This window comes from Lynx rufus, unplaced genomic scaffold, assembly GCF_022079265.1.
Source record: "Lynx rufus isolate CCGP_SWC_20201006 ecotype Redwood Valley unplaced genomic scaffold, mLynRuf1.p SCAF_14, whole genome shotgun sequence".
In the NCBI taxonomy this organism is placed as follows: domain Eukaryota; kingdom Metazoa; phylum Chordata; class Mammalia; order Carnivora; family Felidae; genus Lynx; species Lynx rufus.
This window is the reverse complement of record NW_025814828.1, coordinates 33643542-33655802: the sequence shown is the minus strand read 5'-3', so window position 1 is coordinate 33655802 and position 12261 is coordinate 33643542. Positions and strand designations below refer to the sequence as shown.

Sequence of the window (12261 nt, the reverse complement as noted above, 5' to 3'; positions counted from 1 at the left end):
ACATACAGACATCACAATGACTCTAAACCCGTATCTTTCTATAATAACACTGAATGTAAATGGATTAAATGCGCCAACCAAAAGACATAGGGTATCAGAATGGATAAAAAAACAAGACCCATCTATTTGCTGTCTACAAGAGACTCATTTTAGACCTGAGGACACCTTTAGGTTCAGAGTGAGGGGATGGAGAACTATTTATCATGCTACTGGAAGCCAGAAGAAAGCTGGAGTAGCCATACTTATATCAGACAAACTAGACTTTAAATTAAAGGCTGTAACAAGAGATGAAGAAGGACATTATATAATAGTTACAGGGTCTATCCATCAGGAAGAGCTAACAATTATAAATGTCTATGCGCCGAATACCGGAGCCCCCAAATATATAAAACAATTACTCATAAACAGAAGCAACCTTATTGATAAGAATGTGGTAATTGCTGGGGACTTTAACACCCCACTTACAGAAATGGATAGATCATCTAGACACACGGTCAATAAAGAAACAAGGGCCCTGAATGAGACATTGGATCAGATGGACTTGACAGATATATTTAGAACTCTGCATCCCAAAGCAACAGAATATACTTTCTTCTCGAGTGCACATGGAACATTCTCCAAGATAGATCATATACTGGGTCACAAAACAGCCCTTCATAAGTTTACAAGAATTGAAATTATACCATGCATACTTTCAGACCACAATGCTATGAAGCTTGAAGTCAACCACAGGAAAAAGTCTGGAAAACCTCCAAAAGCATGGAGGTTAAAGAACACCCTACTAACGAATGAGTGGGTCAACCAGGCAATTAGAGAAGAAATCAAAAAATATATGGAAACAAACGAAAATGAAAATACAACAATCCAAACGCTTTGGGACGCAGCGAAGGCAGTCCTGAGAGGAAAATACATTGCAATCCAGGCCTATCTCAAGAAACAAGAAAAATCCCAAATACAAAATCTGACAGCACACCTAAAGGAAATAGAAGCAGAACAGCAAAGGCAGCCTAAACCCAGCAGAAGAAGAGAAATAATAAAGATCAGAGCAGAAATAAACAATATAGAATCTAAAAAAACTGTAGAGCAGATCAACGAAACCAAGAGTTGGTTTTTTGAAAAAATAAACAAAATTGACAAACCTCTAGCCAGGCTTCTCAAAAAGAAAAGGGAGATGACCCAAATAGATAAAATCATGAATGAAAATGGAATGATTACAACCAATCCCTCAGAGATACAAACAATTATCAGGGAATACTATGAAAAATTATATGCCAACAAATTGGACAACCTGGAAGAAATGGACAAATTCCTGAACACCCACACTCTTCCAAAACTCAATCAGGAGGAAATAGAAAGCTTGAACAGACCCATAACCAGTGAAGAAATTGAATCGGTTATCAAAAATCTCCCAACAAATAAGAGTCCAGGACCAGATGGCTTCCCAGGGGAGTTCTACCAGACGTTTAAAGCAGAGATAATACCTATCCTTCTCAAGCTATTCCAAGAAATAGAAAGGGAAGGAAAACTTCCAGACTCATTCTATGAAGCCAGTATTACTTTGATTCCTAAACTGGACAGAGACCCAGTAAAAAAAGAGAACTACAGGCCAATATCCCTGATGAATATGGATGCCAAAATTCTCAATAAGATACTAGCAAATCGAATTCAACAGCATATAAAAAGAATTATTCACCATGATCAAGTGGGATTCATTCCTGGGATGCAGGGCTGGTTCAACATTCGCAAATCAATCAACGTGATACATCACATTAACAAAAAAAAAGAGAAGAACCATATGATCCTGTCAATCGATGCAGAAAAGGCCTTTGACAAAATCCAGCACCCTTTCTTAATAAAAACCCTTGAGAAAGTCGGGATAGAAGGAACATACTTAAAGATCATAAAAGCCATTTATGAAAAGCCCACAGCTAACATCATCCTCAACGGGGAAAAACTGAGAGCTTTTTCCCTGAGATCAGGAACACGACAGGGATGCCCACTCTCACCTTTGTTGTTTAACATAGTGCTGGAAGTTCTAGCATCAGCAATCAGACAACAAAAGGAAATCAAAGGCATCAAAATTGGCAAAGATGAAGTCAAGCTTTCGCTTTTTGCAGATGACATGATATTATACATGGAAAATCCGATAGACTCCACCAAAAGTCTGCTAGAACTGATACATGAATTCAGCAAAGTTGCAGGATACAAAATCAATGTACAGAAATCAGTTGCATTCTTATACACTAACAATGAAGCAACAGAAAGACAAATAAAGAAACTGATCCCATTCACAATTGCACCAAAAAGCATAAAATACCTAGGAATAAATCTAACCAAAGATGTAAAGGATCTGTATGCTGAAAACTATAGAAAGCTTATGAAGGTAATTGAAGAAGATTTAAAGAAATGGAAAGACATTCCCTGCTCATGGATTGGAAAAATAAATATTGTCAAAATGTCAATACTACCCAAAGCTATCTACACATTCAATGCAATCCCAATCAAAATTGCACCAGCATTCTTCTCGAAACTAGAACAAGCAATCCTAAAATTCATATGGAACCACAAAAGGCCCCGAATAGCCAAAGGAATTTTGAAGAAGAAGACCAAAGCAGGAGGCATCACAATCCCAGACTTCAGCCTCTACTACAAAGCTGTCATCATCAAGACAGCATGGTATTGGCACAAAAACAGACACACAGACCAATGGAATAGAATAGAAACCCCAGAACTAGACCCACAAACGTATGGCCAACTCATCTTTGACAAAGCAGGAAAGAACATCCAATGGAAAAAAGACAGCCTCTTTAACAAATGGTGCTGGGAGAACTGGACAGCAACATGCAGAAGGTTGAAACTAGACCACTTTCTCACACCATTTACAAAAATAAACTCAAAATGGATAAAGGACCTAAATGTGAGACAGGAAACCATCAGAACCTTAGAGGAGAAAGCAGGAAAAGACCTCTCTGACCTCAGCCGTAGCAATCTCTTACTCGACACATCCCCAAAGGCAAGGGAATTAAAAGCAAAAGTGAATTACTGGGACCTTATGAAGATAAAAAGCTTCTGCACAGCAAAGGAAACAACCAACAAAACTAAAAGGCAACCAACGGAATGGGAAAAGATATTTGCAAATGACATATCGGACAAAGGGCTAGTATCTAAAATCTATAAAGAGCTCACCAAACTCCACACACGAAAAACAAATAACCCAGTGAAGAAATGGGCAGAAAACATGAATAGACACTTCTCTAAAGAAGACATCCGGATGGCCAACAGGCACATGAAAAGATGTTCAGCGTCGCTCCTTATCAGGGAAATACAAATCAAAACCACACTCAGGTATCACCTCACGCCAGTCAGAGTGGCCAAAATGAACAAATCAGGAGACTATAGATGCTGGAGAGGATGTGGAGAAACGGGAACCCTCTTGCACTGTTGGTGGGAATGCAAATTGGTGCAGCCGCTCTGGAAAGCAGTGTGGAGGTTCCTCAGAAAATTAAAAATAGACCTACCCTATGACCCAGCAATAGCACTGCTAGGAATCTACCCAAGGGATACAGGAGTACTGATGCATAGGGGCACTTGTACCCCAATGTTCATAGCAGCACTCTCAACAATAGCCAAATTATGGAAAGAGCCTAAATGTCCATCAACTGATGAATGGATAAAGAAATTGTGGTTTATATACACAATGGAATACTACGTGGCAATGAGAAAAAATGAAATATGGCCTTTTGTAGCAACGTGGATGGAACTGGAGAGTGTGATGCTAAGTGAAATAAGCCATACAGAGAAAGACAGATACCATATGGTTTCACTCTTATGTGGATCCTGAGAAACTTAACAGGAACCCATGGGGGAGGGGAAGGAAAAAAAAAAGAAAAAGAAAAAAAAAAAAAAAAAAAAGGACGTTAGAGTGGGAGAGAGCCAAAGCATAAGAGACTGTTAAAAACTGAGAACAAACTGAGGGTTGATGGGGGGTGGGAGGGAGGGGCGGGTGGGTGATGGGTATTGAGGAGGGCACCTTTTGGGATGAGCACTGGGTGTTGTATGGAAACCAATTTGTCAATAAACTTCATATAAAAAAAAAAAAATTAACTATTGGGACCTCATGAAGATAAAAAGCTTCTGCGCTGCAAAGGAAACAACCAACAAAACTAAAAGGCAACCGACGGATTGGGAAAAGATATTTGCAAATGACATACCGGATAAAGGGCTAGTATCTAAAATCTATAAAGAACTCACCAAACTCCACACCCAAAAAACAAATAATCCAGTGAAGAAATGGGCAGAAAACATGAATAGACACTTCTCTAAAGAAGACATCCCGATGGCCAACAGGCACATGAAAAGATGCTCAACGTCGCTCCTCATCAGGGAAATACAAATCAAAACCACACTCAGGTATCACCTCACGCCAGTCAGAGTGGCCAAAATGAACAAATCAGGAGACTACAGATGCTGGAGAGGATTGGAGAAACGGGAACCCTCTTGCACTGTTGGTGGGAATGCAAACTGGTACAGCCGCTCTGGAAAACAGTGTGGAGCTTCCTCAAAAAATTAAAAATAGATCTACCCTATGACCCAGCAATAGCACCGCTAGGAATTTACCCAAGGGATACAGGAGTGCTGATGCATAGGGGCACTTGTACCCCAATGTTTATAGCAGCACTCTCAACAATAGCCAAATTATGGAAAGAGCCTAAATGTCCATCAACTGACAAATGGATAAAGAAGATGTGGTTTATATATACAATGGAATACTACCTGGCAATGAGAAAGAATGAAATCTGGCCATTTGTAGCAACATGGATGGAACTGGAGGGTATTATGCTAAGTGAAATAAGTCAGGCAGAGAAAGATACCATATGTTTTCACTCATATGTGGATCCTGAGAAACTTAACAGAAGACCATGGTGGGGGAGAGAAGGGGAAAAAAGTTACAGAGAGGGAGGGAGGAAAACTATAAGAGTCTCTTAAATACTGAGAACAAACTGAGGGTTGGTGGGGGGTAGGGGAGAGGGGAAAGCGGGTGATGGGCATTGAGGAGGGCACCTGTTGGGATGAGCACTGGGTGTTGTATGGAAATCAATTTGACAATAAATTATATTTAATATGAAAAAAATAAAAATAAAATAAAAATAAACACATCAATGACAGTCATAATAAATGACCAATACAGGGAGAAAAATAAAGAGAAGTTCCTTGAAATACCAGAATTTACTTTCCTTAGAAGGCAGTGGGAAATAAAATATGACAAATTTGCTGTGAGGAAAAAAAAAAGTGGCTTTGGAAAAATTAAGGCTAAATCAACCTTCCCTGTTTTCATTATTCTTAATATTATAAATTATGTCTTCTTAAGATTAAAAGGTAAGAAAGCAAATAAATTCCTACAAGTTTGGGTTGAGAAAGGTGTTAAATTGTGTGTACACACAAAAAAAGAATGCTTTGGGGCTCTTTGAGGTACAGTGACTACATTTTGACAAGAAAATGATTAGAAGTTCTGATTGAGGGAAGAAGATTATACCTTCCATGTAGTTCAGAGAGTAGCTAGTAAAGAGAAGAGAAGTCATTACCATGGGCTACCATTTAGAGAGTGGAAGGATACTCAGGATTATGGCCTTTGTATGTAGGCAGTTTGAGGGAGAGCCTCCACAGTCCACATGGCAGCTTCTGGTTAAATCATTCCTATACCCTGCTGAAAGAAGATAGTCCATTAAACTCCACTCTTTCTTTCTTAAGTGTTCCCAAGAAATTACCATAGACGAGAAAGTCAACCTTGACGTTTATTAGAAAATTTGATTTTTCCCTTGTAACATTACCAGGCTTTTTTTCCCTGAAAATGTTTTATTGCATCTTCATTGCAAATCTAATTTGTAATTCATCTCTTACTCATTTAAGTCTTAGCTCTCTGCTGAAGAGTATCTGTCAACCAGCCTGGAAACATTCTTCTAATAGTGGAGGTGGAATGTAAAGATAGTTACTTTTTTTTTTTTGTCTTCTGCAAAATACATTATTTTCTTACAGTTCCATTTACATTGTTTAGCATTTTAAGTAAAAATTTTCCATTTGCATCATAATAATTGGACAATACATATTTGGGTCACCCACAAAAGCATGTAGCTTTAATTACATTATAATAATCCAGTGATGCAAATTTTTATTATCTAGAACAGAAATTGGGGAGAAAAGAATGGACTAAGATGTGGCAAGCAGTGGGTTTATAGACCTATCCAGTGTATGGTGTGAGTAGATGCATGATAAGCAGAAACATGAAAAAATTAAATCGCTCCTGCTGGGGAATTTGAACCTACGAAAATATCACTCTCTAATGGATCTTATGTTCCTAGCTAGGTTTCCATGGTTTTACCACTTGTTCACAAAGGCTTCTTCAGACTTTTGACATTAAGTATTTGTTACAAAGAAGAAATGTGTTCTCTTGAGAAATCCTCCTTCCTACAAATGCCTGGAAAAAACTCCAGAGTTTGGGCACTGTTATCACTGTTTTCTGAGAATTTCATCATTTGCCTCCATAAGTGAATGTCTGTCTACTTCATTTGCCTGAAAATTGTACTACATCAGCAAGATTGATCATTTGGCTTCCTTGTTGGTCCTGAGGGATATAAACACAGCCCACAGATCTACCAGCGGCTGACTGCCTGGTAAATGTTTACTTATAAATTAGCGTGGGTGATAATTTATTAAGGTAATAAGCATAGATTACATTTAATGGCTTAGACATTATGCATTATGAACATAGTATTTTATATTTAGTTGAAGCAAATGTATATGACTATTAATATGATACTCAATGTAACTCAGAAATTGTGAATTAGAGAGTTTAAACCAAGTCAATCCATGTATTATAGTGCACTGGCCCTTAAATTAAGGCCTTCAGGAAGGTTTCACGATGGCAGAGCAATATCATATCATTCACCTACACTGTGAATCAGGATTTGTTTATTTCTTAGATTCTCTTCTCCTTCCTCCATATAAACTGACTCATTTGGTCACTGAAGGACGTTGCTTCTCTTTTGACAAACGTCACTGCATCAAAACTTTGGCTTCTGGAGCTGAGGTGAATAATCTGTCAGCAGGGACACCATGACAGCCTGGGATGACACAACAAAGGAAGAGAAAGAAAGAAATGGGCAAACATTAGCAAGAATCTGTTTAGGGACCTGGGGAAGAGGAACTGGATTGCAGCTTTGAAGACCTGTGGTTAAAATGTGTTTTCCCAAGAAAATGATAAAGGGACAGTTCAGAACTAATATTTATTTTTATTTGGAAGGTCAGGAGGGATCAGGCTGACCCAAGTATATGCACAAACACCATGCTTACTTGGGCCTCATTCCAGGACTACTGGGTAAGAGAGTTGGAATGAGATACCATGGTGGTAGCCATGATTGGATTTTCCAGTTATAAGCGAAACCTAGATATTGGCTGGTTTTAGAGCAATATAATTCCTCTCATCCTAGTGTTTACACTGTGGTTTGGTCACTTGTAACCTAGAGAAGTTTAGAATCAATCAGATGTAGAGTAATCAAAGTAAATCGTTTCAGCTAACAAATAATGTCTCCCTGAATCTGGGTCCTCGTAAAAGAATATTGATAACCAAGGGTAGAGCTTCCCATTAAGCTGTCACCCACAAATGGTAATTTTCACTTTTACTCTCCCCAACTTCCACAATGACTGTAGTAATAGTATCAGAAACAACCATGACAAATGCTTATCGAGTGCTTACCATGTACCAGACTAAGTGCCTTATCACGTGTTAGTCAGTTAAGAAATATTTGCCAGGCACTGTGCTAGGTGCTGCTAGGTGAGTTAGAGGGAAATGTCGATGCATTATCTCATTTAATACACAATCTTCTAAGGTAGCTTCTGTTGTTATAATTTATGGGTGGGAAAATCCATCCTGGAAACAGCAGGTAGTACACAACTGGGTTCGGATCCAGGTTTCTCTGACTCCACCCTTAGGAGGTAGTTTTACTGCCTTACAGGTACTTACTATCTCCTGTTGACCATAGTGTCCACGTGTCCCTAGCCTATACCAGAAGTGCAAGCCTTATATTTTAAAGGTGTTCATTGAGCAGTTACCATGTGTCGGGCCCTGTACTGAGTACTTTATGTTGGCATCATACCATTTAATATCCTTCCCTACTGCATGAGGTGGTAAGACGTATAAAATACAGATGAGGAAGGTGTAGGTTTTTCCTGAGTGATGCAATTGTGTCTGTTTTCATCTCCATTTCCATACGGATAAACTGGACTTAGAGAAGTTGTGGTACCTGTCCAAGATCACACAGAGAGCCAGAATTTTAATTTGATTTTCAAAGTCTGTTGTAGAAGCAATACCCTGTACTGCCTTTAGTCTACGAAAATGTATTGAACACATATTTAGGCTGTCAGGCACCATTCTAGGTATAATGAAGAATACAGATAAGAAAAAAGCTCTTATGAAGGGCTTTCATTAGGGGGACAGGCAACAAACAAATAAGAAAATATCAAGTCATGATAAATGTCATTAGAAAATAAAATAAAAAATGGGATAAAAGAGGCTGGAGAACCTCTTAAGAGTGGGTGGCCAGGAAAGGCCTTGTAAAATGAATGACATCGGGATCTGAATGACAAGAAGAAACTAGGAAGGCCAAACCCTGGGATAAAAACATCTTCCAGGTAAAATATCTTACACTTTTCTATGGCTTTCTAGGATCACATCTCAGGTTTTGTTTTATTGTTAATGGTCATTGCACATGTCAAATTTCTTTTCAAATGTCAAATTTTAGAAAGTCAACTTGGAGTAGAGTTGGCAGATTTGGTTAAATAAATAAATAAATAAATAAATAAATACTATTAAATAGGCATTTCAGAAAATAACATTTTTTAAAACTATAAGTATGTGCCAAATATTACACGGGATATACCCATACTAAAAAGTTATTGGTTGCTTACCTAAAATTCCAATTTAACTGGGTGTCCTGTATTTGATCTGGCACCCCGAACGTGGAAATAAAGGACTAAAATACTGTGAACTACATTTGCAAGGGTGTTGTGCATCTAAGGACTGTCCTGATGGCAGTGCTTTGAAGCATCAACTCTGTTGCCTGGTCCCTTTAGGTTACTTTAGCTCCACAGTAAAAGCTGTAGGCAGAGGAAGAAAGCTACCTGACGTTTTATGAGCCCTACAGCCTTACTAATTATTGAAAAATACAAAAGCTTTGTGGGAAGGAGGGGGTGTATTTAAAAACAAAACAAAACAAAGGGATTCAAAGGCCTGTGCACTATGGAGAGAACAATGTGATTACTGGAGTGTTCTGAACAGCATGGCTGGAAATCACCCAGCATGGGGACCTTGAAAAGCTCCTCTAAGTAAGTAGTGAAAGAGTCTGCATTTGCTTTAAAAATGCTGTGTGCTTTTAGGACAAGCCCCCCCCCCCCCACCCTATTTAGTTATATACCTGCCATCAGTCATTGTGGACATGTTAGAACTTGAGGCTAGATTGTACTTTTCCTTTCTTCTTCCATCCTGATTTTAAATGAAATTGTGTGTGGAAATCATTATCTAGACAGGAGTCCTGTCCAGCAGAATGTTCTGCAATGATGGAAATGTTCTATATCTGTGCTGTCAAATACAGATATTGTAGCCGCCAGCCCTGTGTGGCTATTGAGCACAAATGTGATTAGTGTGTCTGAGGAATTGACTCTTACATTGTATTATATTTTATTTTTATTTTTTATATTTACATTTTTATTATTTATTTTTTTAAGTCTATTTATTTTGAGAGAGACAGAAAGAGCACAAGTGGGGAAGGGGCAGAGAGTGTAAGAGAGAGAGAATCCCAAGCAGGCTCTGCACAGTCAGCATGAAGAGCCTGACTCGGGGATCAAACTCACTGAACCATGAGCTCATAACCTGAGCGGAAATCAAGAGTCAGGCGCTTAACCGACTTAGCCACCCAGGCAACCCTATTATTTATTTTTTAGAGAGAGAGAGAGGGGGGAGAGGGGCAGAGGAGGAGGAAGAGAGAGAGAGAGAGAGAGAGAGAGAGAGAGAGAATATCTTAAGCAGGCTCCATGATAAGCATGGAGCCCAAAATGGGGTTCATTCCCACAACCCTGGGATCATGACCTGAGCTAAAATTAAGAGTCTGGTGCTCAACTGACTGAGCCACCCAGGTACCCACATTGTATTATATTGTAATTAGTTTAAATTTAAATTGAGATAGCCATCTGTGCCTAGCGGTTACTGCTTAGGATACGGACGTTCTAGAGGAAAACAAGTATTGTGCCTTTAGAACATCCCAGAGAAATCTATCTCAGCAGTGTTGAGCCCAAACACCATTCTAAATAAGCTATCTAAGAATAATTTCTTTGCATGTAGACTAGACAATCTCTAGGATCTCCTCTCTCTTGAACATGGCATACTACTATGAACTATACAGGCTGAGTGGGGGCTGCCCACTATTCATTTTTGAAACAATCTCCAGTGCGCAGCGGAGGGACTGGCACACACAATAGATGTCCAGTATATGATTGCCAAAATGAACTTCACTCAGTGGGGCCCGCAATCATCTAGTTCAGAGGCATGAAGAGTGCAGCATGTGTATCACTACCTCCCCTCCAGATTCCGTGTCAAGTTTCACGAGTCAGTTACACCCCTTTCTTTCTGAGACCACAGGCAGGCTCAGAATCTTCTGAACATAGGCCTCCAAGTAGCCTGTTGGTGAGATTAAGGACCTAATATTAAAAACCAGTTGCCATCTGTATAGCTTGATTTATTTATCTCATACGTGAGGAAACCATGACCTAGAGAAGTAATACTTCTCCAAGCTGGCACAGCTGACTAGTATGAAAGACTATATAAAGTATATAAAGTATGTGGTATATAAAGAATGCAGCCAGGGTGCAAGTCTCCTCACTCCCAGGTGAGTATTCTTTCTATTTTAGATGCTCTGTGTTCATTGTAACATGGCTATGCCTCTTGTTTGCTTTAAAATGTATTTTCCCAGCGGGTGATGGGCATTGAGGAGGGCACTTGTTGGGATGAGCACTGGGTGTTGTATGCAAACCAATTTGACAATAAACTATATTTAAAAAATACAATAAAATTTATTTTCCCCTAATGATAGTGGCACTTCAGGAAGGTGGGATATGGAGAGATGGTGGTAGCACTTAGATGGATGGAAAATAGGTAGGCATGAGATTTCACTGTGTGTGTGTGTGTGTGTGTGTGTGTGTGTGTCTTTGTAAGCATTTCAACCATGTGAATACAGACGTATTTAATTTTTTTTTAAGTAAATTCAATTTAGGGGCACCTGGGTGGCTCTGTTGGTTAAGCATCTGACTTCAGCTCAGGTTATGATCTCACGGTTCGAGAGTTTGAGCCCCATGTTGGGCTCTGTGCTGACAGCTCGGAGCCCGGATCCTGCTTCGGATTCTGTGTCTCCCTCTCTCTCTGCTCTTCCCCTACTCATGTTCTGTCTCTCAATCTCTCTCAAAAATAAATAAACATTAAAAATTTTTATTTATTTTTTTTTAAATTTTTTTTTTCAACGTTTATTTATTTTTGGGACAGACAGAGACAGAGCATGAACGGGGGAGGGGCAGAGAGAGAGGGAGACACAGAATCGGAAGCAAGCTCCAGGCTCTGAGCCATCAGCCCAGAGCCTGACGCGGGGCTCGAACTCACGGACCGCGAGATCGTGACCTGGCTGAAGTCGGACGCTTAACCGCCTGCGCCACCCAGGCGCCCCAAACATTAAAAATTTTTAAACAAAATCTTTAAAGTGAATTCAATTTCAAGATGCGGTTTAATAAGCTCTTCAAAAATGCAGAAGTGCAGAGCATCTCCATAAATGATATTTTAGAAACCTTTCTTTTAGTTTTTTTTCCCCACTGAATTTCTACAGAGGTCGTATTTTAGCAGATTTAGGTTGATTTATCTTTGTAACTTCAATCATCTTCTGAGAAAGACTAGAGCTTGGAAAACATTTCTTGCCATGTCTCTTCCTGACGTGTACGGTTGGAGAGCTCACATTTTCTTTTGTGTAGTTCTTTGCTACTCGAAATGTGGGCCCCAGGACAGCAGCATCTGCATGACCTTGGTGCTTGTTAGGAATGCTGAATCTTGGGCCCCATCTCGGGCTGGCTGAATCTGAATCTTCATTTTAACGAGATCCCTAGGTGATTCAAATGGATATTAAAGCTTTAAAAGCACTGGTCTAGATTACACAGCAATTGCCATTTTGGCCA

At 39.4% G+C, this 12261-nt stretch overlaps 1 protein-coding gene across 1 annotated transcript in view; it reads right to left on the bottom strand.

The window, feature by feature from the left end:
* Positions 1-7058: 7058 nt before the first annotated feature.
* Positions 7059-12261, bottom strand: part of OTC (ornithine transcarbamylase) — a 60514-nt gene continuing 55311 nt past the window's right edge. The window contains exon 10 of the mRNA XM_047076393.1: positions 7059-7118. Coding sequence (XP_046932349.1) covers positions 7059-7118 — 60 coding nt within the window. The remainder of the gene's footprint in view (positions 7119-12261) is intronic.